Raw genomic sequence first — 27,016 nt, 5'->3', positions numbered from 1 at the left:
TACAAGCTGCAATTATCTTCTTTTCTGCTCTATGACCACAGGGTTATGTCCCAATAAATACCTATCTTTGCATAAGAATCCCTACACTGTGCTCATCATCAGGTCTCGTGTCACATAGGAATGACAGATCCAGTCTGATCTTTACCTGAGCATCACCATAGCACAGGGAAGCACAAGTAGTTTTAGGTTAGCTCTTTCTCAAGACAGAAGGACTGTCTACACAGTTCAGATCTGAGATCTGGACTGGAACTTCCCAGCATTTTACAGGGTTTCAAGCACAGAAATTTGGCTTGTGTTAACCACTTTCCTAACAGAGCCAAAGTAGGCTTTGTGCATCTGGTAGAAAGATCATTCCTTTCTGTTTGCTGCAGAAGAACACTGTGTCATGACAGGTTATCCACATCTGTCTGGCACACAGGCCACCACATCTGGTGGTCATCCAGGGTCAGAAGAAGCAACCAAGGACCAAAAGGAGTATGCAGGGTCCAAGTGTAGGGGAGCCAAGAAGCTTGAAGATCCAGCTGGGGAACCAAGTCAGAGGTCCAGAGCATCAGGTGGAGCACAGGGTCAGAAGGCTAGCCAGACTGGGTATCTCGGAGATCAAACCAAAGTTGTGTTAGGGAACCAAAGGGTCAGGCCAAACTCAGGGTCCATGGGCAAGCCAGGTCAGTTAGCCAGAGAATCCATCAGAGTCAGTAGTGGTACAAGGTCAGGCTTATTACCCAGACAGTTCCTCTTCTGGTTCAGGGGTTTTTATAGGAAGAGGTAAAAGGTCATCTGACCCTGGCTGGCCACTCTGGTTACAGGTAGTGGGTTGCTACCTAGTCCCAGTTACTGAATTCTGATCATTTATATTCACCCAAATGCTCAGCTGAGGAGGTGGTAGACTGGGGTGAGTGAGTGTGCCAGGCAGGCCAAGGCCCCACATTCAAGGTTATGCCTGGATTGGGAGGGACCACCTGAGACCCAGGGTCCAGTCTCCTACCATCAGCACATAACTGAAGTTACCACATAATCAATAATATACACGTTGTGCCCTTTTACACACTGCAAGCAACAAAGCAAATTAGGATTGTTAGGAAAAACCCACAAGGCCTCAAAAACTCCGTGCACCGGAAGAGCTTTTCTGGAAGAAGAAAGGTGGAGTCACCAAGCGCCCCATCAATGCCTTGGACTTTACAAGGGGAGGGAATTTGTTAATGTAACATCTGCCTAGAGGCATCAAGGAGTAACCACCTGGAAGAGGCATCTCAGACACTTGCTCTGAAAGCACCTGCCTGGATCATGTTGGAGTGACTTTCCTGTTCAAAGGCCTTCAGAGGACACAGGCTTATTTGATGTGCCCAGGGGAGACTGGGCCAATGCCCACCAGGAACCTACAAGCCTCCCTTAGTAAGAAAGGCCACTACAGGCACATCAACTGATTCCTTGGGACAAATAATAGAGAAAATAGGGGAGTGAGGTTACAGGTTAATAACAAGGGTGGCAGTTTGCCCCAAACCTGGACCAAACAGGCTGAGGGAAAAGAGAGGAGAGAAAACTAGTAGGAGTGTTGTCAGCAGATTGAGGGAAGTGATTATTCCCCTTTATTTGGCACTGGTGAGGCCACATCTGGAGCAGTGGATACAGTTTTGAGCCCCTCACTACAGAAGGGGGTACTGTGGTGCCAGCAGAGCGGTCTTCCCCGAGAGCGACTAGGAAGCCACGGTGGTGAGCACCATCGCCACTGGCGAGGCGAAGGGATCCCAGCACGCGGGCGCACGTGCACGCCCCAGACGTGCCGCGGCAGTGCCCGCGGGTGGTCGCCCCCATGCAGCTGACACCGCAGGAGGAGGCCGGAGCCGGGCCCGTTCCCGCGCCCTGCCGCAGGCGCGTACACACGCGCGCGCGCGCCAGCTGGGCTGAGCTGAGCGGCGCCGAGAGCGCGGGCGGGCGGCGCTGCGCTCTGCTCCGGGCTAAAAACAGCCGCCTCCTAATAAAGCCACGGGGCCGGGACGCCGCTGCCGGCCCTGCGCGCCCTATAAAGCCGCTCCCCGCCGGGCGCTCGCGCTTTGGCCGCTCCCGCCCGGCGGCAGGCGATCGGCGGCAGCGAGACGCCAGGGAGGCCGCTCCGGCTCCGGCGAGATGCCCCGTGTAGACGCAGATCTCAAGCTGGACTTTAAAGATGTCCTGCTCAGACCCAAGAGAAGCAGCCTCAAAAGCCGATCAGAGGTGGGGGCGCTCGGATCAAGCATGCTTTCCCTCTTCCCTTCCCCCCTTGCTTTGATTCCATTGTTCAGCTAGAGTAACACTCCCCCCCCCCCATTTGCAGTCCAGAGGGGGAGGTAGTAGGAGCTGGCTGTGCTGCAAAGGACCCGGGTGAGGGGAGGGGGACAGGGACAAGGTGACCTTGGGGCACTGGCTGTCTGCCCCCCTGAGCCCTGGGAAGGACCTCAGCAAAGCAGGGGCACGTCCCCTCCCTTTCCGAGGGGGCTTTTCAAGGACATGCTGTGCATCCCAGCACGCAGGCCAGCAGCTGAGCCTGCCACGAGACAGGTGCAGGGCCTGTGGCAGTCCACTCTGTGGGCAGTGCTGCCTGCCTTGCTTTTTAAGCTGAGAAACGCCAGGCCGGCTCTCTTGGAGTCCCCGTGCTTGAACAAGGGGCAACAGAGCCATGCTGGGGGCCGGGGGGGGCAGCCCAGGACGGGTGGCTTATTCCTCCGTTATGTAAATCCCTGCGACATCATTAGCTCTGGCCCTCCTGATTTGCATGAGCAGAGTTAGTTGCCCAATCCCCGCAGGTTATGGAGCTCGAATGGTTCTGATTGGCCAAGGGCCGTTCTGAGTCCGGCAGGGACAGTTCATAGGAAATTAGGGTGGAAGGGGCCGGTGGAGAGGTCTAGTCCACCCCCTGTTCAAAGCAGCACCCTTTCCCAGCCAGGGCTTTGTCTAGCTGGGTCTTTCCACCCTCACTGCGTGGCTAGTTCTCAGTGGGCGCATCTACACGGTTATGAAGGCATATTAAGTTTTGTACTTGGATAACCAAATAGTACATAAATGTGCAGTAATGCATGCCACTGCACAAGTAATGGTGGCACACAGGTTTTTAGTGATGCTTACTGCATAGTAGTCTAATACGGCACAGTAGTTTACTAGCATAGATTTTGCCTAGCACACTGCTGCACAGTGTTATTAGTCTACTATTAGTAAGTATCTCATGCAGGTGTGCCAAGTGACTTGGAGCAGTAGTGAGAAGACCTACAGAGCTCTGCATCCACCTGTCCTCAGCTAAAATGGCTGCCTCTGCTTCTGACCCACTTTCCTTCACTTTTTAAATGCCATGGGATTCACGAAGTACATTGTGGTAGGTAAGGGAGGGGGAAGAAGCTTTGCTCCAGGGGTGAAGGAGGTCTAGGGAAGAGATGGTGGGAAGAATGGGGTTAAGTAGCAAGACTGGCAGAGAACATGAACAAAATTATGAACCCGTGGCCAGGACTAATGGTTGCAGAAGTCAGTCTCTGGCAGCTAATAGGAATGAGTCCAGATACCTGAGCATCACTGTGGGTATAGGACACTCCTTTTCACTTTCACTCCCACTGCAGGGATTAACCCACAAGTAAGGAAAACTTAGCCGTTTCAATAGTTCATTTAAGAAGTGTGTAGGTTTATGAAAAAAAAATCAAATGCACCAGCCTGACGAACAGTTGGAGCTCTGGTCTGCAAAGTGAAGTGGTGGTGGGCCCCTTTTTGAGGGCAGTTTATGTAGCTGTATATTACCTGTGCACGTGCCATGGAAGGAAAGGGCTGGTCAGAAGGGAAAAAGGAACTTTTGCTGGTAAGGGAAGGTTAAGGAAGGTTGTCTTAGGGGTGTATGATGGACTGGTGGAAGCATTTTGCATGAGAGAAGTGCATGTTATAAGGGCTAAATGAAAGTTGAGGAAGGTTAAGAAACTGGACACCATCACTGATGCTGTAGCAACAGGAAAAAACAGTGCCTGCCTGCATGAGCCAAATTTTAAATGGACAGTCTTAGCTCAACTTTAAAACAAGCATATAAATAGTTATGGGAAGGTAACAGAGGCTGCTACTACAAGTAGCTAATAGCTGCTGGGAGCTGGTGCTTGGAAGTTTATATCAGTAGTGCCTGGGTAGGCGGTTCAAATGTCTTACTCTGTACAGAGATGGCATTTTACCTAAAATGCAATGAGCAAGTCACCTTTGTGGTGGCCTATTTGCTTGTAAACCTGAGCTCACTTCATCAGATGATGTCACTGGCCCTTGCCTTGGCTTTACTTCCTTGGCTTTCCCTCTTTTTGCAGAGGGAACCAAATCTGAAGAAATCTGAATTTAGATTTTTGAAAAAAGGTTGCATGGGAGGGAAAGGGCAGGGGAGATGCTTTGGGCTGGGAATTGCTAGCATACCGTCAGTTGTCTATGGAAGGAAGCATAGGTTTACACACTCATTGGGAGTGACCAGAAGTATAGATAGCTTAGATGCTATAGGTGTCCTACCTGCAGTGAATCCATTTACTAGGGGCACATGAGGAAGGGTCTCACTATTCAGCATTTGGACATAATGTGGGCCTGCTTGGGGTTGGTAGTCATTTAGACCCAGCTTAGCTATGGTACTTCTGTCACTCCAACTATTTCCTTTCTGGTACAGACAACAATTGAGGGAGATGCCTTCTTTCCTCCTGGTCACTTCTGTGGAGGGGTTAAGACAATGGTATACAGGAAAAAGGTATTTCACCTTTTTCCCTTTACACTTAGCCCAGTGTGTACAGGATATAGGTATTTCACTGTTTTCCCTTTCCACATTATCTGATGTGTAAGAGGGAGAGCCCCAAACCTGCTGTCTCTTTTTAAGTGCACAGTTTGCTCTAACCAGTGGTTCTCAACCTTAAATTCAAGGCACCTGTTGCTGGACTCTGAGCACCCCTTGAAAAATGCCATTTCTTAGCTTTCATTGTATTATTGACGATGGAAAAATACTAGAGCAATCCTCTTGTTGCAAAGAACTCTGAATGACCACAGGCGGTCAGAATGCTTTGGACGCTATGGATTTTTATTGGAAATCTCTGGGTTTAAACTGTGAATTGCATGCAGGTGTTAGCACACCTAACATTGCGTGGCATTTTAAGGCACCCCTAAAAAGATCTCATTGCACCACAGGGCACTGTGGCACCTGATTGTAAATTCCTGCTTTAAACAATGCTGCCCCTTTTCTGCCTGGACCAAGGTTTAGGATTAGATAGTACTAACAGCATTATTGTATATACTCTGGGACTACTTTTTCTGAGTACTTCAGACATTATAAAATACGAGGGAGATTTGTCTAAACTTGAATATTGCTAATATTCTTGGTATGAAAGGTATTGGGCAGGTGGACACATGGTTGTTGGTACTCTCCCCAGCACAGCCAAGAACCTGCTAGGCTTTCGCAGGAAGTCACCACCAAGTTCAGGGACTTTTCTAGCTGAGTGTCTTTTAGAAAGACATGCCATTCATTCAAAATAGTTAATTTAACAAAGGCTTGCAGGCAGCATTAGGCTGAGTGTGACTCCTTCGCTTATCAGAATAACAAAACTGATTTCTCCAAAAGGAGGGTAAACAGCAGGCTTAGGACAGAATAGATTTATTTCTTTTTCTAAACCAGCTTTCCCATGGTACAAGATTCTCTGTTAATAAGCCCTGCAGGCTGAATTTCTTTCTCTGGATACACAGACCAAGAATTTCATTGACAGAGACACTGCAATTGTCCCACACAAAATGGCTGCCCTGGCAGTAGTATGCATAATCATGACCCTGAATATCCACAGTAATAGCAGCATGATGGGCACCACCTACCTGGCTATAGTAGATCATTTCAGAGATGCAATAATATGTGGATGTGAGGCTTCTTAGTAGCCTGGTCTTGTGGTTCTGACACGGGGGTCACATCTTGGCTTGCCTCTTTGTTTTCTTTGTATATGCATTCCTTTCTTCTTCAACTGCGTTTATATGGGAGTTTTTTAAACTTATAGTTGTTTAGGTTAGTGATTCTTAAACTGAGGTCTATGCAGAGCTGGCTGGTCAGGTGATGCTGTCTCTCTTTTTTGGTTCCAATTACTAAATTGCGTTAAAAGTAGCTAAAATTCGTTAAATGCTTTCCGGATGCTATTTTTCCCTGTGGGCAGTGGCTGAAATTGTCATGAGAATGTCATAGGGTGCTTAAAAGGAGAAGAAATCAATATACATGATTATAAATGGGAAGGCATGCAATCCCTCTATTCAGATGTATGCTTGCAGTTATATTGGTAAGTCCTCAAGAATAAGACCTTTTCTTTGGGTATGTCTACACATTGCCCTATGGCGATATAGCGATGTGCTACATCGCTGTGTGGCACCTATGACAATGTAGCAGTCACGTGAGTCTACACGTGTTTGACAGCTACGTCACCATAGTGGCATGCTTCCCTGTTTTAGTGTGCTGCTAGGCGACATAGCAGCAAAATCTAACCATGTGCTGCGCACACGGCGTAGTACAGGCAATTACTATTCTGTGCTTTGGTACTTCTAAAAGGAAGTACTAAAGCACAGCGCCATAGCAACATCGCTGCACAGCGACATGTAGATGTGCCATTTGTTATGTAGTTGTGCAGAATAAAGCCCTGATTTATGATCCATGACTGGCACCTACATGTTAGTGTAGTACAAATAATAATAAGCAAATCTTTCACAGTTTCAGTCCGCTGCAGTAGTAATAGTACTAAGTAATAGTAAATTATAAGAGTATAATTTAAACTAATACATTTAATTTTTTTAACCTGCACCATCCGGGTTCTCAGGGGAACACCATTAAAATAGATCTTGCGGATTTAGTTAAGTATGGATCTAACTAAGTCCAAGTTGCCAATGACTTTAGAATGGTAACAATAAATCGATGCAGAAAGCTGGGCAGGGTGGCACTTCATAGACTAACTCGGGGTGTCAAACTCATCAGGCCCTGCAGACTGGAGGAATGGAGCAGGAATTGTTTGCAAGCTGGAAGAAAGGTGCGGGGCCAGTCTGCAGGACTGATCTGGCCCAGAGACTAGCCCTGTGCACCAGACCCTGCGCACAGGACTGGTTCAGTGTGGTCACTGTCTGCAGCCTGTGTCCCGTTCCTGGCCCTGTATGCTGTTTGCAGTACATGTGCCAGATCTCACCCTGCACGCTGTATGCAGCATGTGAGGCCAGTCTGGCATGTGCTGGATGTGGTGTACATGTCCTGTCCAAGACCTGCAGACAGCACTGCAGGCTGGATGATAGAGCTCTGCAGGCCAGATCCAGCTGACAGGCCATATCTTTGACACCCTTGGACTGACTCATTCAGGGAGGCATGAGCTTTCCAAAGCTACCACCTATTTTGTCAGGTGCTATGAATGAATTTGCAGAGAGCACTGATACTAAATAGGAACAAAGGCATTGAAATGCAAAGGATAGGGAAAGGAGAGTGGGTGGGGAAGACTGGAGAGGGAGCATTGTTGAGGGAGGTGAAGGTGCGCTGCAAAAGGGATAAACAAAACAGTGAACTCACCGATGGACACAGGTTATAAAAGATAATTCAGGCAATGCAATAAGAATCAAGGGTCTCTGTTGAGATAATAAACCTGTCTGTGGATGATTTCTGTTCTGCAGTTTCATATTCAAACTGGTTTTCAAAGTTTTGTTGTAAGAATAGTTGCTCTGAGGTCAGTGATGATATGTGTGGCCAGGGAAGGCCAAGGTTTTGCCTTGGGCTTTTGGGTCTTTCTGAAATTGATGTCAAATCAGTGTCCATTCATTCTTTCACACAGGGACTGCCCTGCTTTCCAGTGTAGACAGCAGATGGCTGTTGTAAGCAGGCGATGGCATATATGACGTGGGTAGAGAAGCAGGTGACTGGATGTTATAAACCATGTTGCTTCATTCAGCGATGACGTGATCTGTGTCAGTGAGGGGGCGCAGCTAGGATCTGGGTCTATAGCAAGGCTTAGCAACTTGTTGAGAAAAGGAACAAAGTAGTTTGTTACTAGAGAGATGTTGTATGAGGTTAGGAGGGCTACCTGTAGGCTAGAACTGGCTTGTCCCCCAAGGCTGCCTTGAGATAGTTGTAATTTTACAGTTTGGAGGTCATTAACGATGTCTCCAGGGTGTTCAAGCTGTAGGTGACAAGAGGATTCTCTTGTGCTTGTCACAGTGTTAGTATTGTAGCAGGTCTGAGTTGGGGCCTAAGTCTGGCTCTATTAATTTCAATGGCTACAGTTTTGGGACTGGGGAGAGGGTAGCAGGATGGGGAGCCCTGAGGCTGCAGTGGGCAGTCCACATCTGTCCCTGCCCCATGTATAAATCTAGGAGGCACATGCGCACAAAGGTTCACAGTGGTGTCCAAAAAATGAATTTGTTGGGTGGAATATTTGAGAGCCAGTTTGGTGGAAGTGATTAGAGTCCTGGTGGAATTTCTCTAAGGTTCCTTCCAGTCATGGGAAAAGTTTATGAAAAATATAACTAAAGGTTAGCAGCCTTTAAAATTAACTTAAGTTAAAAGTTAAATATTTCTACTTTCAACTAGTTAAAAGGTAAGTTATAAAGAGAGTAACTAGTTAAAAAGTTGTTAATTTGTGAGAAATGCGTGAAACACGGTGAATTGCCTCTTGGCATCATTTTTCATTTTCAAATGCAATGAGTGGGTTTCTTTTCCATAAGCCCACAGAAGCACACTAGTTTACTCAGAACTCACCCTGCTTTACCTGAAAACAATGTTATACTTGTCATACAGTTTTCAGAATAACAGTTTACCAATATCTGTGTAATTTTAGATCCTTCTCACCCTCTCCATACGAAGTACTTTGTAAAAGTCAATGCATCATATAGGTATACCAGAATAACAGAAAAGGAGATATTCATAGTCGGGTGACAAATGGAAGCTGTTTCCGCAGAAAACCTCTGTTGTCTCGTCACAATTTTTATTGCTCAAAAGGTAACAAAAGGGTATGAAATGCATCTGAATTAGAAATAATGACTGTCTGAAAATCAAAATTAGACTGAAATGAGAAAATCAGTTTAAATGAGAAAAAGTTGCATAGAAGAAACTGTGTAAACATCCTTATTCAACTTCATAAGCTACATTTCAAAATTTACATCTGACTATTTTCCTCTTCTGTCTTGCAAAACTGAGCCCCCACTACTGAACAGTTGCTGTACATGGGCAGATGAGGGATACTTGTGTTTTAACGGATGAATAGTTTTTTCATAATAGGTGACATCTCAGAAAAGTTTCTCACAGATGAGAAGTAATGCTCAACGTCTTAGGTCCTGGGCTCTGCTGGTTCTGATCCTCGTTAAAAGTAAAAAAGTCATCATCTGCTTCACCCTTACTACTTGCTCCCGCTCCTACTGGGATCAGTGGCTCTGCTTGCTTGTGCTTGTTCTGCCTCCTGCAGCCAACTGGCTGCCCTGTTGACTTCTGCAAATGCACAGAAAATGCCAGTGTGGACTAAGGAACTCTGGGACTTGTAGTTCTCAAGAGACCATATCTCATAGGAAGGTGCACTACTCTGTCTCTCAAACAAGAAGTCATAGAGTCTCAATAAAGAAATGTCGTTCCGTGTAAGTCTTAGAGAGTGGCTGTGTCAGGAAAAACTCTGGGAAAGCTGGATTTCATTTTTTTAAACTTTTAACTTATACTTTAAAAAAAATCTTTTTTTTTTTAACTAGTTAAAGTTAAAAGTTGACAGCTGAAAAATGTAACTAGTTGAAGTTAAAAGTTAGCCAGTTTTTAACTTTTTAACTAGTTAATTAACTAGTTAATCCCCATGCCTGGTTTCTTCCCATGTGTCTGTATGATGATGTTCTCAGTGTGCAGTACCTTAGGTAAACTGGTGGCATGAGAGTGCAGATGCAGAGCAAGTTGATCTCGTGATTTATCCTGGAGATTGAAGATAAATGTTTAATGTACTACTGACGCCGACAACAACAACAGTAACAATAACCTGCTTCACAATGCAGGAAAGTTTGATTACCCCTAGTGTAAGCTTGAACCACTTTGTAAACAAAGTCAGTCAGCTATTTTTACGGTGTTTCTAGATATAGACATTCCCGGATGGTCCAGGTCTTTCAGCTGTCCCTGAGGTGAAGGCTGAAGAATGGAAAATGTAGACCTTTATAAAAGAACTTCAATATGTGATGGGATACTTAATAACCCAGTATTTTAGATGAGTTGGATTTTGCTATTCAGGAATGTTTAGGACATCAAGTCTCGTCCAGGGTTGCTGTAACATCCTGGTGTGCCTTGAGTTCCTTTCAGGGGGGTTGTGGGGTACCACGCACTGTTAGCATTATTAGCTTTGCAAACATGATTCACAAGATAAACCCGGAAGTGTCAAATAGAAATGCATAGTGTTAAATACATTCTGCCCTGCTGTGATCTTCCTGAGGTCTTTGCAACAGAAAAATTGCTCTGTTCTTTTTCTGTAGTGAAAAAACAGGCTCTGGCTTAGCAAGTCAAGTGGAACTGATCTAAATTTTGATACCACAACTTTTCAGAAAGAAGTATGTCATCACCACAATCCCTTGAGGTTGCTTCCTGTTTCAGAAGTAATGATAGCATGTTAGGCTGAATACATTGTAGAGCTGAAGGTCAGTGCACTTACAAAAAATAAACTGAGAATCCAAAAACTTTGTAGTTTATTGGCCCAGGATAACATTATTATTACTTCTGTTGTTGGACATGCACAGGGCCAGATCCCTATAATGGTGTGCCAATAGATAACCAAAAGACAATCCCTGAGTTCACAGGAACTACCTTCAAGTTGTTTTGCTGATATTTTAAATTTAGAATACAGAGTAAAATTCTTATCCTACAGAATTCGGTGGAAATTTTATCAGACTTCAGTGGAAATTTACTGTTGAGCTTAAGAGGCAACAAACTGGTGAGTGCTTACCCAGTTATGAAATAATTCAAAATCAGCTCAACCCTTCCTTCCCTATCCCTATCCTATCAGCTCCTACCCACCTATCCAATTCATTCCACCTCACTTGTTGACTTCTTTCTTACTTCATACCTCATCTCCTTTTCCCTTCTGAGCTTCCCCCTCAGAAGTCATGGAGCTTTCTCTTTCTAGCATTGCCACAAAAGAAGCAGGTTCCACTGTTTCTGCTCCATTGAAATTAGAGGGAGAATTCCTACTGTGATAGCTTGGGGGGAGACCCCATTTGTGTAAAATGCTTACAAGACTTTGTGCCCACCCTCGCAGGTAGATCTCGTGCGTTCCTTCACATTCCGCAACTCTAAGCAAAGCTATACCGGGATCCCCATTATCGTGGCGAACATGGACACTGTGGGCACGTTTGAGATGGCAGAGGTTATGACTAAAGTAAGTACTGACTCCCCTCTTTTCCTGCAAAACCTGGGTAGCCGCTTGTTTGGTAAAGGGCTATGATGCAAAAACACAGTTGCTTGTTTCTACCATAGTTGTAAAATCTAGAATGCAATAGTAAAAAAATATGGCTTTGTCTTCAGTGGGCGGAGCGGGGATGGATGGAGTATGGGTGTGTGGAGGGAGGGATGGGGGGTATGCGCGTGCGTGCAGGGAGGGGTGTGTGCATGTGCAGGCGTGAGTGCAGGCGCGTGTGTGCAGGGAGTGTGTATGCGTGTGGGCATGCGCGTGCAGGGAGTGTGTGTACGTGTGAGTGTGCACGTGCAGGGAGGGAGGGTGTGTCTGTAGAGATGGAGGAGTGTATGTGGGGAAGGAGGGGGAGGGTGTGTGGGTGTGGAGGGGAGGGAGTATGTGGGTGTGGGTGTGCGTGTGTGTGGAGGGGAGGGAGTGTGTGTGTGTGTGCGCGTGCATAGGGTGTCTCACATGCACACCCTGCCATACACATGCACGCACACTCCCCTCACACTGCTGTACATGCAGACCCCCACACCCATACAACCCAGCCATGCTTCTCCGACACAGCCCCCCACAAACCCCACACACATCCATATGCTCCCACACCCCCTACACCAGGGGTGGGTAATTATTTCAGGCAGAGGGCTGCTTACTGAGTTTTGGCAACCCATCGAGGGGCTGCAAGACAGGCAGCCAGGGTAGATAAATATTGATTTTCTAAATTTTCAAGGGGACCTGTGGGCTGGATAGAATGGCCTGGCGGAACACATCTGGCCACATTTTGCTCACCCCTGCCCTACACCTATTCATACACACACCCACACCCTCCCCCACAGCCCCCCACAAATCTATACCCACTGCCCACAACATACAGAAATAAGACTTCATTTTAAGCTATTATGCAGTCACCTCTATGTACACTTACAAACACATGTAAACTAGGACAAAAATATTTTTAATATCAAATCAATGAATGTTGTAGATGATCACTTTTTAGAATACAATTTGGTATTTTCCTGGTTCTGAGATGGCAAAAGCCCTTGCTGAAAGGAGTATTTCTGGGGGACTAGAGGAGGGACTTCTGATGGCAAAGGTCAGGGGTTAGGGGGCGGGATTTCCAGGCCCAGGGGGCAGGGCACCTTCAAGGGGTGGAGGTACCCATGTGGCCGTCAACAGCTTGCCAAAACTCGGTAAGTGGCCCTCTGCCCAAAATAATTGCCTGCCCCTGGGCTAAAGAGTCAGTGTCATAGACGTAATTTGTGGGTTGACAGAAATATTGAGGAGGGAAGGTGAATGAACTTGGACATTGCTAAAGGTTTGCTTAATGTTTTCCAGCATTCAATGTTTACTGCTATTCACAAGCATTATTCTCTAGAAGACTGGAAATTGTTTGCAGCCAATCACCCAGAATGCCTTGAGGTATACTTGTATAATGTTAATTATTACAGTTAATGACTTCTTTCTAAATGGAAGCTATACTGTGGTTTCTTGGGAAAGTGTTTTGAAGTGGCTCTTCCAGGAATAAAGATTTTTTTTTTTTTTGCTAATCTTAAATGCATTCTGCTAAGTGGCTTGTCCTGATTAAAGAGAGCATTGTTATGAAGTACACTGCAATAGTACATATTAAGATTTAGAGGGTAACATTTATATCTGCCTATAATGGAAAGGGAGATGAAGAACAGAAGGAAAAGTCTCTTACGAACATGCAGGGTCCCAGAATAGCCCTCCTGATGTGTTGACATGGGTGTGGAGGAGAGAAGGGAAGTGAGGGGCGCCTAAGGAAGAAATGATGGGGGAGAAGTCCAAGGTCCTAGGTAGGACTTCTGTTTCTAGGTGTCATGAAGGGAGAGGTCCCGTTATGAAGGGAGAGGTTACTTACTAAATGTGGATCTGAATCCTGGCTGAGATTTTCCATGTCTGCAAAGCTTAGAGGCCTCTAGGCCTGCTACTGTGGGCCACACTATAATCCTCAGTCAGAGGAAGCTTTGGGCACTGTTATTCCTACACTGTCTTCATTATTCTGCATTACATCAAACTATAAAGCTGATTTTCCACCCATCAAATTTCCAAACTTTGTTTGGGGGCCCATAGTGTTACAATCGAACACCAAAACATCCATTGTGCAGTCAGCCGCATGTTGCTGCTCATTGTTACATGGTGTATGCTTCAAAAAAAAAAAAAGATCACTGACTACTTTAAATCTTCACCATTCACATCTCTACTTCCATTCGTTTTGAATTATAATCAACAAATTGCAGTTCACGGTGCAGTAACCTGGTTAGCAACATAATTTAAAATGCTTTCTTGTTAGACTGTATTTTTAGTTGTGTAAATAAAAAGTATACAGTTCATTTTATTTATTATTACTTGTAAACAATCTAACAGCTTTTATGTAAATTTGATTACAATATACCAATACTGGATAGTATTTTATTTAATGTTTATATACAGTATTGGTGAACAGGTGATTTTATTTTATTTTATTTTTTTATTATTATTATTTATTATTATTTTTTGGAAGTTACTGATCCAAAAACTGCCCCTTTTTTACCACATGGGGTTTAGTCCCAGTTTGTGAAGCAATTCAGTGTTCCACTATTTTTGCTTTTCCTCTTGTCATTTTGCTGTGAGAATTGACTCTGTGCTACCCTAGAGGGTTACCCGGACAGGGTTACAAAAGTCATTCCTTCATGGAAATCAATACCATACTATTGTTCTTTATTGTTGGGAGACTGCACAGGGTATTTCATTACCCGTGCCTCATTTTGAAATCATTGTAATTATTATTGATGAGGGGACTGTCTGAAGGCCAGTTTACCAGTTAGTCTCAGCAGCATTTTTGTAAGCCATATTAAGCCCAGAGAAATATCTGTTATTTGAATACCTTGGGGCTTAGGCAGTGGTTAGGTAGGTAGACACAAAAAACATATTTTACGATCTGTAACCATTGAAATAGGGGCCTTAATCATTAGATGCTGATTTGCTCTGTGACCTTGGATGCCCACAGAGGGTCCGTGACCAACAGCTATGGAAGCTATTTTCTGTTGGACTGAACACATAATAAGGACAGATGAGGGAGGCATGCACATGCTTGTTCACTGTGGTAGACTAAGGAAAGATTAATGCACTGACAGACCTGAACCTTACTTTGAGGCTCCCCCAGTTTTTTGCAACACTTTTTTTCCCAGAAAGGCATAAGCAAGTGAAGGAACCTGTGTTTTTCATAATCTGGGCAACATACAGCTTTTAGCCATCACTTTGTTCCCCATAACAAAGTCCACTTATTCACTAAAGTACTTTACAATTAATTTAAGGAGAGTTTACATTTAAATGGTGCTTATACCAACACTGCTGTACTGAAGAGTCTAAATAAATTGCAGGCAACTGATTGCTTTGTCTAGTTGCAGTATTTATTTAGCTTTAGGGTGTTATATGGGAGGAATAGAAATGGATTCATGAGCTAGGTAAGTGCTTGTGACCGTCTGTAAAAGCTGCTGATCTTTTGTCTTCTCTCTGCCTCTGCAGCATGTAGCCGTGAGTTCAGGCAGTGGACAGTCTGACTTGGAGAGATTGACAAGTATCATAGAGGCCATTCCACTGATCAAATACATTTGCCTGGATGTGGCCAATGGCTATTCGGAGCACTTTGTGGAATTTGTGAAAAATGTCCGTGCCAAGTTTCCAAGTCACACCATCATGGTAGGTGGGTAGACCAGAGGTGCTGATATCATCACCAGAATATGCCAAACTGGTAGTTGTGGGCATACATTTCTACATTATCTAAGTTGTTCCTCCCTTCCCCCCAAGAATCAGATTACTTATATACTCTAATTTGTTCCAGCTGAAGGACTAACCCTAAGTTGCTGCCTTTGTGGTTGTAAAGTTATGCTTCTACACGTGAACAAAGGCTATGCTGTTTTCCTGAGCTCCAGGACACAGGAAGTAAGCCCTGTTCAATACACTCTTCATCTCAGCAGGGCTTAGCTATGAAGCCAAGTGAGGGAAGCTTAATAATACATCAACATGGTCATGACCAATCATTTTAGTAAAAAGTATTCAACATTTCCTCTGGAATTGTAGCTAGAGTCTGAGGTCATGGGCAGAATTTGGACTGAGTTTATCTCCAGCTTCCATCTTTCTTCCCACACCCACCCTGACCTCTCTTCATGTGTTGGCTCATCTTCTGTTTCCGTGTGGCTAAGCTGAGGTTCACAGAGCATTTGCCCATGATTTGTGCAGACCTGGCTGGTCGGATGCTGCTGATTTCTCCTTTGTGTTTCCAGTTGCTTAGTCACGTTAAAGTTTAGCTAAACATAGATTACATTTTTATCTGATGTTATGGGACTGGGAAAGCCAAGGCTGCAGTTGCTATAGGAATGTCATACAGTTTTGAATGGGAGGATGCTTCAATTTGAGAAATCAGGGTGTTAGCTCAGTCCTCAAAGTCCTTAGTGAGAGGGCTTTACCCATACAGTGTACTTGTCTCTCCTGACTCCACCTATGCCATGCTTTGCCTGTCTTTTATGAACTAAGGAGTAGGCATCTGTGGAGAAAACCATGCTGCATCAATGTGTACAGACTCTGCATCGCATCCTTGCAGTAAACCACACCAGTTCTGCTGTCAAGAGACCTTTTTGGCTGAGGAGGGGCTGAGTTTGTGCCTTTAAAGCAGTAAACTTATTAGAAGGAGTAGTAGATTCATACCAAGGCTATTGGCCTTTCTTCAGACCAGCTTGGAAGAAACCAGTTGCATAGGCCATTCCTTCATGTCAGACTTCTGTCACCACACAGCTGGGGAGAATGGGCATAAACATCCAATCCCCATGGGGTTAAGGTGCAGTGGAAAACAGGGCTGGAGGGGGAAGAGAGTAGGAAAGGAAGTGATTCATCTTTCTTTCCTGCTGAGAACTGCTGTGTTGTGAATGGGAGATTGTTCTGGATTGTGCCCATAGGCGCATGGGCAACCCTCACAACAGGTCTGGGACTACAGGCCCAGAGAAAAGGCATATTTGAGACCTCTTTACACATGCAAAACTCTCAGTGGCTTGGCCAGGATGTGCAGAGAGGGTGGACTTGGTTCTTGACATTTTGAATGAATACTTTTTAATTTCCAGCAAACAGCAAGGAAGCATCTCAACGTTATTATTATCATCACCATTCCAGGGGCATCCCCAGCTGAGATCCTTAGTATAGGGTAGTGTACAAGTACGTAAGTACAAGTACAGCCTGTCCTCTGAAACAGATGATGATCTAAATAGATGAGGAGCAGAGAAACAGAAAGATGAAATGACTTGTGGTAATACAGAAATTCTGAGAGAGAGCCAGGAAGTGAAACCAGATCTCCTGAGTCTCTGTCTCAGTGCTTCAGCACAGACATCCTGTCTCTTCAGTGTACCTGTCTTCTCACCTGTTTTCTTGCCCTCTGCAGTTTTTCTGCCTCTGTTATTTAAAGTGCTTATTGTGAGACCTAGCGCAGTAACAGCACTACCTAATGACACATGTACAATCCTGGCTTTCTATCTCCAATTGCAAGTAGCTTATCTGAGAATGGCTGCTCTCCTTACCTGCTGCACAGAGATGTATTTCTGATCCTAAATACCTGCTAATTCAGGATGATTCTAAATCTGTATATTCCTAACCACTTAATGCCTGTACAACCCTTGCAGCTTGTGTTTGAGCTACAGACAGCTCCCTTGCATCCTTAAAGAAATTACTTCATATACTGAACCAAAATGACTTGTTGAAGTTGTCCTTGCCAAGAACAGGCCTTCTAATCTAACCTTTGCAATTCATGGTAAAACATGGCCTGCTAGTGCTTGTTCTTGGACTGCTGTTGTGTCTCTGCACTATTTCTTTCAGCATTCTCTGTGCAGTTATAGACTTGAAATGAAAGCTCTAGCAGTTGAAATACTAAGTATAAAAATAAAAGAGCTTTCTCATAGCAGAAAGTGATCTTCAGGCTGCAATGCTTGTTCTCCTCAGAGTGACCCTTCATTCCACAGTCAGCTGCAGTGCAGTACAACATTGTAACCCAATCCAGGGTCTCGGGGAATATTTACTCCCATGGGTCGTACAACGGGTTCAGCTCCAAATTAGGGGAGGTATTGTGCAAGGCAACTCCTACTCACACAGCACACAGCACAGTGCTACTTAGTGGCTGTTGGCATATCTGCAGATGGAAGGATGGTTTAGTGTTTAAGAAGGCTTGGCAGTTTCATAACTAATTTGGCTTGCTTGCCTCTTATTCCTAGCTCTGACATGGGCCTTTTCATTCCTGCAATCTTAGAACATACTTATTAAGGGGTTAAGAATCATTTTTATCCCTATTTTGCAGGCAGGGAAAACAGAGGTACAGAGGTGTTATAGTTATCAAGCAATGCAAGGACAGATTTGGAAATAAAACCCAGGTCTACCAGAGCACTGGTCTGGGACCCAGTACAGTAGGCCACACATTGCCCCTCAGAAATTGAATATTGATATAGTATTTTGTTCTTCAACTGCATTAACATCAGGGTGCCAAGGCCTGCTCCTTCTAAAAACTCTGACTGGCTGCATTGGTGCAGGATCAGCTCCTCTGAGAGAAATCTAGTCCATATTCATTAGTTGACTTTTGAAAGCTATTAATAAAAGTCATTGATTTTTATTAGGCTATTTCACAATATATGTTTAGAGAAGAAAATTTTTACTGATGTTCATCCTTAATTTCCCTTGTTAAAATTTTTTCCAAAATTCCTCAGCATATTGCATTGCACTGCTCAACATAGTTCCTCTCCATCCTTGGCATTCACACCGTGGCTAGATGATATCTCCCCTTACTTGCTGACTGCATTTGGAGATTGAAGATTGAATTGTCCACAAAGGTGGAATTTCTCTTAGGATCTGCTCAGCATATGATGGCTATCAGGATAGTTGCACTGGATATGGCTGAAGTGGTTTCTGGCTGATCTTGTACACGGGGAAACTGTGGTGAGCTGACATTTGTGCTAGATTAGAAGCGAAAAACGTGAAGAGGAAGGAGGTGGTATCTTCTAGAAACCCCCTCCCAGCTTGATTAATTATAATTTGTCAGCACTCTTGTAGCGAGCTTTCAGACAGCCTGATTGTCTCCCTAAGTCCATGTGAACTAATATTTCTAGTCAGATTTTATGAGAGAGTATCAATTCTTTACTAAAACTCAGCTGTGTTACCTCTGCTGTGCTCACTACTTTTGCAGGTTATACAAAGACAAATTATTTTTATAAGCCATCTTGGAAAGATTCCAGCTTGGGTTCAGTGGGCTTTAGATCAGGTCCTATTTGCCCTGCCTCACAGATCTACTGAATGTATTCTGGCATCAAAGAGCGTCAAACTGCATACCAAGTATTACACTGCACACCTGGCAGTCCGCTTTAGGGATGCATCTTGTAAGTGCTACACTTCCGTCTGCCTCAGCAAGACCTATATAACATACAGCAAAGCAAGAAGCTTCACGACGGGAAAGAAGGAGAACTTTACTCAAAATGCTAAACCAATTCAAAATCCTCTCTTTCCTGCCAGTCTTTTATTATTGTTGTTATTATTTAAAAAAAAAAAAAATCAATATCATGCAGTTTTGAGAAAAGGTTAATGTTCCAGTTTTATACACCACAGTCTGCTGCCTACTTTATTACTGGTTTAAGTGCCTCAGCTGGTGCCTTGCCAGCCTCTCATTTTATTAAAAGGGAACTACAGCACATTGTGAAAAAGTAAATGAAGAGTTTCGAGCCAAAATCAGTAAATCACCCAGCCATCTTTGGGCAACTCCTATTGAGTTCAGCAGGGGTTTTGCTTGAATAAGGACTAAGTAAACACTGAATAAAGCTTTTAGGATTTTTCCACCTGCTCTGCCCATATTGATGCTGTCACAAACAACTGCGCAGTATTGAAGAATCCTCATTCAAAGTGAGCAAAGGGGATTACTTAATTTCACAAAGCATCATGTAAATCCCTTCGAGTGTGAACAACCCATCTGGGTGCAACTGCAAGGAATAATGCAGGGTTAATGCAGGGGTTTTGCCTTGTGGGGTATGCTTGCAGTTTCCAGGCATGCAGACACGTACATGAATTCTCATTCTGCTATAACAAACAATGTGAAGGGTTTGCCTTTTATAGGTAAATAAACACTGGCAGGATGCAGGGTTTCATCTAGTTTGGGGGGAGCGGGAGGAACATTTCTGGCCAGTATGCCACAAAGTAAGTCCTGTCCCCTCCCTAAGTGCTATTCCAGTCAATCCCCTTCCTGTTCCTGATCCTTTGCTCTACTCTCTTCTCTGTTCCTTATCCATTGCTCTCCTCTGCTCCCTGCCTTATCTGCACTGTTCTCCCTGCCAGATCTGTCATGTACCAGACAAAGTGGCTGTGCATGTCACTTGTGGCACACATGTTATCAATCAATCTAATCATATGCTATCGGGTGGTAACTGTCCTGTTGCCCCAGGTAGAATTATTGCTTACCAAAGTTAAGGACCCACCAGGGCATTCTTTGTTCTTTCCCAGAATTGGTAATTGTCAGAAATTTGAGGAAAATTAGGTCTTGAAAAACAAATCAGCAGGTTTTGGTCCTCTCTGCTTGATCATTGACTCTTAGACCAAGATTCTGAGACCAAGATCTATACATGATGGGAAATGCTGTGGTTCAGGACAGCCTGAATCATTCCAATTAAGTCTCAAGACTTAGAAATGCAGTTATTTTCAGTGTCAGTCAGCTATAAGCAGTAATATTTGCTATGGCAAAACACTGTTCGGCAATAAACCAAAGCAGGCAGAAGTGTTTACTTAACACTAGCGCTGATGAAACGGTCCTGAGATTGCTTGTGAAATGGTTGGACCACTGATCGATATATACCACTGCAGAAATAGTCACAAACTACACGACTGCTGTAGGGACAAGTGCTGTAAACAGCCATTCTGTAGGCCACACCATGCTAAAGTTAGACTTCAAATCATCTTTTAACTGTAGCCTCTTTACCTGGAGTTCTCTGTGTGCACTATACTGCATAGAAGTATGAAGCAATTTTAATTGTGCTTTACAAGAAGAGATCAAGACTGCCATGTAGGAAAGAGTCTCTGTGCAGGCATTGATTATCAAAGGGAAAAGGAAGCATTCTTTGCTTCCACTGTTCTTTACTTAGCAAATGCTTTCTTGTATAATTTGGGGGAAGGGCACCTCACTTAAAGATGGGCTTGAGCTGCAGATATCTCCCACCAAAAGCCTGAATCTTCCATGTTTCAGGTTTTGGTTCAGCCAACTATTGAACAAGAAGACAGCAACAAAATTGTAGTCTAGGCCTGGTGTAGATTCTGAATATTCCCTAAGATTCCTTTGAAACTTGGGTGTACACAATGCAACAAGCATTTTAGTGGATATTTTGGTAATATTTTAATGGAAATGCTGTTCCTTTAGAAGTGAAATTAAATGTTAAATGCTTCCTGATATTTGCCTCCTTGTATGAGAGAAGCAAAAACCTAACAGTGTTATTATTATTCTCCACCACACTTGGCTTTAAGAATTCCCACTTACATCATATTGTTTCCTCTGTCTCAGGCAGGTAATGTGGTGACAGGAGAGATGGTGGAAGAACTTATTCTTTCTGGAGCAGACATTATTAAAGTTGGTATTGGGCCTGGTAAGTCAAACCCTGGGTGAAAAGCAGAGAAAGTGGGTGAGAAAAATGCATACAGAGAAATCAGTGTTTCTATTTTTACTACAGCTACAGCCACTTACCTGCCACATTTTGAAAGGCATTCACGTTATGAGAGTGATTATATTTGACAGATTGGTGCTAGGATGCACACACTGTTCATTTCAAAGTATTATTCTGAGACCAAGATCTATACATGATGGGAAATGCTGTGGTTCAGGACAGCCTGAATCATTCCAATTAAGTCTCAAATGGATGTCATTAAGGTGTAGGCAGGCATTTCTTTTGCGTGACAAATATCATTGTGCAAATCACTAAATGCTGTATCAATAGCTGTATGGAGACTAGATTGCCACCTGACATGACTTCTCAAACTGTTTTGAGATCTGTGGGTGTAAAAAACACTAAAGAAATTCAGAGGCTGAAACATGGGAACACAGGACTGGAAGGGACCTCATGGGTCATTGAGACCAATCCCTTGTGTTCTCAGGCTCCCATGAACCAAAGGAATCTCCTAAATTGTCACTTTGAACCCTTACTCCTAACTTCAAGGAGCAGTATGTGGGACACCAAAAACACTACAATGTGCCACTAGTAGGTTGCTAAGGAGGTGTATAAATCAAAGAAATAAATAAATGGTAAAGGCTAGGAAGATGAGGGCACTACCAGTGCCTTGTCACTGCAACAGGAAGGAACATGGTTAGTTAATACATGATGCTCAAAAGATCCAAGGAAAAGGACCTTTCCACATACTACAGAAGAGGCAAAAATTCCAGTCCCCCTAATATGACCTGCGATGATCACTATGACCCTGAGTGAAAGAGCAAGAGTATCTAGCCAAGAACCTCTAGGTTTCCATTTACTACCTGGACTACTTTTCTTAATTCCTCATGGGAAGGCTACTTTTAACTCCTGTCATGAGCTGCATGAACAGATAACTAGAGCACAAGCGGTGAGCTTGCAACTGAGTCCAGGAACATAGGTCACAGGAAGGTGTGCCCAGGCTGTGAAATACCAGCAGAGATATCCAGGTATAACTGCCACAGTACAAGTGAAATGTAACAGTAACAGTGTCCACCACAAAAGATCAAACCTTGATGTTCTTACTCAGGCCAGGCCCTTCCTGATTAAAGGATAATGTAGTAATTCATTATAAAGCTGGAGACAGTGAAGGCTATTTTAAAATTATTTTTCTACCTACTTTTCATAAATCCTGTCAGTGTTTAAGTATTTTTACTTAATTGAAGGATTAGCAGAAATTGCCACTCTACTAATCTTCCTGTCTCTACTGACTGGAGCTCTAGGATTTGGATAGCTGTGTATGACCTAGACCCTTTTTGACAACTATAAAATTCTCCCTGTTGTCATGAGGAGCTGCACTGCTGGCATCCTAAATGACACCAGATTGTCAAGAAGGCAGCTTTGTGTTTGAGGCTTACTTAATTTTTAAAAAATACATATTAAAAACACTTCAGTAGAGTTGTCAGAGAGAAAATCTGGTATTAGCTGTTTTAATGATCTCTCTTTTTATTCATTAGAGGTTGTGTTTAGAGTCTCTTACCTTTTGTAGGGCTCAATTTTCTTCAGATTTTCTTACTTTATTTTTCAAATGTTGGTTGCTCATTTTCTTGTGTCCCCTGCCATTTTAATCAACCAGATGTTGCTGCTGTGGCTACCAGAGCTAGTCAAAGGTGACTTTTTCTTCTCACTGTAGAAAATGTTGTCAAAATGAAAAAAAGCTTAGCTTTTGTCTAATTTTCTATTTTTCTTATGAATTAGAATATTAAAATATTTCTGTCAAAGTATTTTGAAAATATTCTTGCAATGGCTTATGGAAGTTGTAGTCTCTTACCTCTGTTCCTATCTACAGAGTTCTCTCTCATGATGCATCACAGACCCTCCACCTTGAGAGGGCAAACAGTGCATGATGGAAGTCCCTTGCCAGGATGCATCATGGGAGATGTAGTCTAACCAGGGAGCTCCAGCTACAGAGGAGAATGTGGGGACATTAAGACACCTCCTGCGGTGCACATGCAGGTATCACAGCAACAGTTCAAGATCCAAGAGTATTTCAGTTTTTAGACATTCTGGTTTTGGATGGAAAAAACTCTAAATTTCCCATAAGCAGGCACTTTTAGGGAAAACACTAATTTAATTGAAAACCAAATTTTTCACATGGGGTAAAAGAAGGAAAAACAATCAGCAGAAAGTTTTCTACCAGGCATACTGGCTACTCTCTTTATGAGCTTCTTTTCTTTTCCTCCAGGTTCTGTATGCACTACCAGGATTAAGACAGGTGTGGGCTACCCTCAGCTGAGCGCTGTGATCGAGTGTGCAGACTCAGCCCATGGCCTGAAGGGGCATATCATTTCAGTAAGTGAGCGTGGTCCATGATAAGCCACCTGCTCTGCAAATCATGGTAGGGCTGCAGTCTCCTGCCCAGCTTCTTAGAATTAAGGGCTACCCTCTCTCCCCTTTGGTGATTGCTGCTCTGCAGCTTTTGAGATCTTCACAGGTGTAGGTGGCACCCAGCTTCCTTTGCCCTTCACTACTGACTTGACTCCTGTTTGTGCCTTTAAAGCATTCTCTAAATGGGAAATAATCACCCATAAGTTAACAGAATTAGCATTATTTTAGTATTTTTTTGAGGTGAGCAGCAGTTCCCATGGAAAGGTGATGCCTCAAAGTGGGTGAGGGAAAAAAGGTAGTTGTTTCCAGTGAGTAGGACCAGGGGAGGTCAGCACAGCTGGAGATTACTTGTGGGAATCCTGAGGTAGATTGGTAGCTGCCGCCTTGGTAGGAGTGTATTTACTGCAGGCTCAACTCAAACATTGCACCCTGCAGGGGCTCCCATCTCACCAAGATGGAATGAAGAGTGAGTGAGGTGTCACTGCAAAGCATGGTATGGCCTTTGAGCTGCTGCAAATTGAAAGAACTCTATGGTATTAATGGCTTGAGTCTGAGGAATAAGAATGCCTCCCCTTGTACTGTGGCCATGGTTAGAAGTCACATGCTAAATTTTAGGTGTATTGCAAGGTTGACTTCACTAGAAGGCTCTGATTAGCATCCCTTCTGAGGGTACTCATGCAGTACAGGAGCAAGGAGAAAGGATGATAGAAAATAAAGACAAAAGGGGTCCAAAATGTTCTGGTGGTATTTATGTAATGGACCAGGGGAACCAAGAATGCATTCAGATCAGCTCTTTCTCTCCTCATTATTTGTCCCCATGCATTCTTCTCCGTTCCCCTACTCTTCTGTGTGGGCTTGACAGCAGTAAACACGCACCAGACTAAAAACAACCCATCATTTTGTGACTTACAGAGTTCTAAAAAAGGTGCTGATGGGAACAGCGGACAAGAAAACCATATGTCTGCATTTCAGTATAAAAGGCTCGGTCATTATTAAGTAGTCTTGGGAAGCAGTAATTGTCACCACAGCAATGCTGACAAGACCTTCCTAGTTTTGCAGTCAGTAGTTTTCAACCTTTTTTCATGAGTGGACCCCTAAACAAATTTGAAAGGGGGTGTGGACTCCTTTGAATTGTAAGTGTGGGTATTCACGTTTTCTATTAACATCACTGTAGATTTTTTTTTTTTTTTAATATAGAGGAGCCATAGATCCACACTTGCAAATTCCCTGAAGTTTGGGAGCTCTTGGATCTGGTGTTTTGATTTGGGACCAGATCAAGTATTTTTCCAGGGCCTCAGCTGTAATTTTTTAATAAACTGTATGTAAATGTATTATAAATATTATAAACTACTTCACTGCTGCTCACTATCATCTTGGAAAATAAGCAAAAAACAGGAATCTGGAATCCCTCTTCCAGTCTGAGAATGTCTGTCTCCCAAATTGTTGGAAAAAATACATGGGGACTTACTTCCATGACTATGCAAAAGAGAGAGGTCCTTTTGCATCTAGATTGTTAGACACATTTAGGAGGATAACAAGAAGGGTTTAGAAGCCTGACATTTCTCTTCTCTTCCCCTTTCCCTGTTCTGATTGTACAGGCATTAAAGAACAATTAAGGTCAGAAGGATGATTGGGTCAAATGCCTCGTTCATATGCCCCAGCAGCCCCAGTTTTACTGAGACTCTGGGGTTCCATATTTAATCTCGTCTGTAAGTCAGTGGTTTTCAACCTTTTTTCATAAACGGGAAACAGCTTTTAAAGGGGATGTGGACTTCTTTGAATTGTTTTTGATTGATCATTGTCCTCTTTCATAGACTCCTGAGACATAGTCTGTGGACCCCAAGTGGTCTGCTCACCACAGGTTGAAAACCACTGCTCTGAGTCAGTAAAAATGTAACTTCTCCCTTTCCCCAAGTCCTGGTACTGCACACTCTGATCAGGACTTGAACATTCTAGCTGCATCCTGACTTTTAGGTCATTACCGATGATAAAGGATCTACAAGCTGAATTTAGCAGGCAATTTTGTTGATGACGCACTTTTTTAGCCATTTTCTAATCTTGCCTATGCTTTTGTACCACACTGGTCACTTCGGTGGTATCTGATCGAGCAGTTTGCAAAAATCCAGTAGGTGAAAAGGACAGTTTTTCCTTTGGTTCTTTCTCTCCTGTCCACAAGAAGGCAGAAAGGTTTTTACTGTATTTTAAGATATGGCAGAGCGTTGGGTTATTTTTTCATCCTGCAGGATCACTCTAACCTCCTAACTTCCCACTGAGGAAAGTTTTAAAGCCCTGGATGGGCAGCTGAAAGAGCTCTGTCTTCTACTCCGTTGCATCACCTCCTTGCTGCTAATAGTTTCATTGTCCCTCAAGGTAAATCCTGATCACAGGAAGACAAAATGGGGGATCCTTAAGGTAGCTCGGGATACCCACTGAAAGCTTTGAAAATCAGGATCTGCCGTGAGATGCTGTGTGGTGCCACTAGGTCCTGCCTGCTTGGGGGGCCATAATTTAGACACCCCCAGGGCCTGTCTAAGATAGAAGCCTCCCTGAGTTCCTCATAGCCTGCATGCTGCAGCTCACTGCTGACAAACTCTCCAAGTCAGGGCTTTAGAAGGCAGCCTTATTCATATCTGTCTACTACAGCACCTGAGCCGGGGAATCTCCTCCATCCCAAACTGGAGATTCTTTATACCACTCCAGGGCTTTTACCCAGCATAAGGGTTTGGAGTAAAGGTACACATCTCATGTCTTGTGAGACCTTGTGATTGATCCCTAGCATGCTACTGGGCCTTGGTTTAGTGACTAGAAGTTGTGGCTCACACAACCCAAGAAGCTTTGCAGATGAATTACCATATTCTGAATCACCCTCAGTTTTGTTTTGGTTTGTTTTTTTTCCAGCTAGTGTCTCTTGCTCCATGCAGTCAGGAGGGGACAAAATCCATGGACTTCCAAGTCTGCAGCTGGTAGGAAGGAGCGTAGATATAGGAAACAGTAGTTTCAGCAGTTGTTCTATTGATATTCAATATCAACAAGAAATGAAGATGAATTCCAAAATTATATACCACATTCAGAACCTATGAGCAGACACCCTTGACAGTTGCCAGGGCTGTGATACTGGCTAGTGTGTTGGCGTGTTTTCCTGCATCTACCAACAACACTTCTGCCTCGCTTTGGCTTATCCTTTATGAGTTGCTCTTCATCTGGCTTAAGCATTGGTAGAGCTGGGACTGGTGCTGTTTGCAAATGAAGTAAAGGGAATCTTACTCAAAGAATGGAATGGAAAGTAGCTGGTCGTATGACAGTGATGGGTTCCCTCTTTGAGCTATATTCAGAACAGAGTAGACTTGAGCTCATTCTTTTGAACTGTATTAGTGCAGTGCAAACTTGAGTGAACTTGTTTACGTCAGTAAAGTGAGCACATCTGACTCATGGGGCAGATATGTTGTATAAGAAGGTGCCAATTTTTACTTAGACATACTAGGCCAGATCCATTTCTAGTAATCTCTCATCAGTGGTACATCAGGGTTGAAGTAACTTTTCTGTCTGAGTTCTCTTTTTGACTCTAACACAAACTTG

General features: G+C 43.8%; 1 protein-coding gene across 3 annotated transcripts in view; it reads left to right on the top strand.

The window, feature by feature from the left end:
• Positions 1-1,871: 1,871 nt before the first annotated feature.
• GMPR (guanosine monophosphate reductase) overlaps positions 1,872-27,016 on the top strand; it is a 49,332-nt gene continuing 24,187 nt past the window's right edge. The window contains exons 1-7 of one of the 3 annotated variants that reach the window (XM_090039246.1): positions 1,872-2,211; positions 10,845-10,910; positions 11,235-11,354; positions 12,708-12,791; positions 14,898-15,071; positions 20,935-21,016; positions 23,298-23,404. In XM_090039246.1, coding sequence (XP_089895372.1) covers positions 2,125-2,211; positions 10,845-10,910; positions 11,235-11,354; positions 12,708-12,791; positions 14,898-15,071; positions 20,935-21,016; positions 23,298-23,404 — 720 coding nt within the window. In that variant the 5' untranslated portion in view covers positions 1,872-2,124. The remainder of the gene's footprint in view (positions 2,212-10,844; positions 10,911-11,234; positions 11,355-12,707; positions 12,792-14,897; positions 15,072-20,934; positions 21,017-23,297; positions 23,405-27,016) is intronic. The other 2 variants (XM_090039245.1, XM_090039247.1) reach the window with 2 other exon arrangements.

The sequence above is a fragment of the Crocodylus siamensis genome, chromosome 3 (genome assembly GCF_052110815.1).
Source record: "Crocodylus siamensis isolate JL-2025a chromosome 3, ASM5211081v1, whole genome shotgun sequence".
In the NCBI taxonomy this organism is placed as follows: Eukaryota; Metazoa; Chordata; order Crocodylia; family Crocodylidae; genus Crocodylus; species Crocodylus siamensis.
The sequence above is the reverse complement of the archived record's forward strand: the minus strand, read 5'-3'. Positions and strand labels throughout refer to the sequence as shown.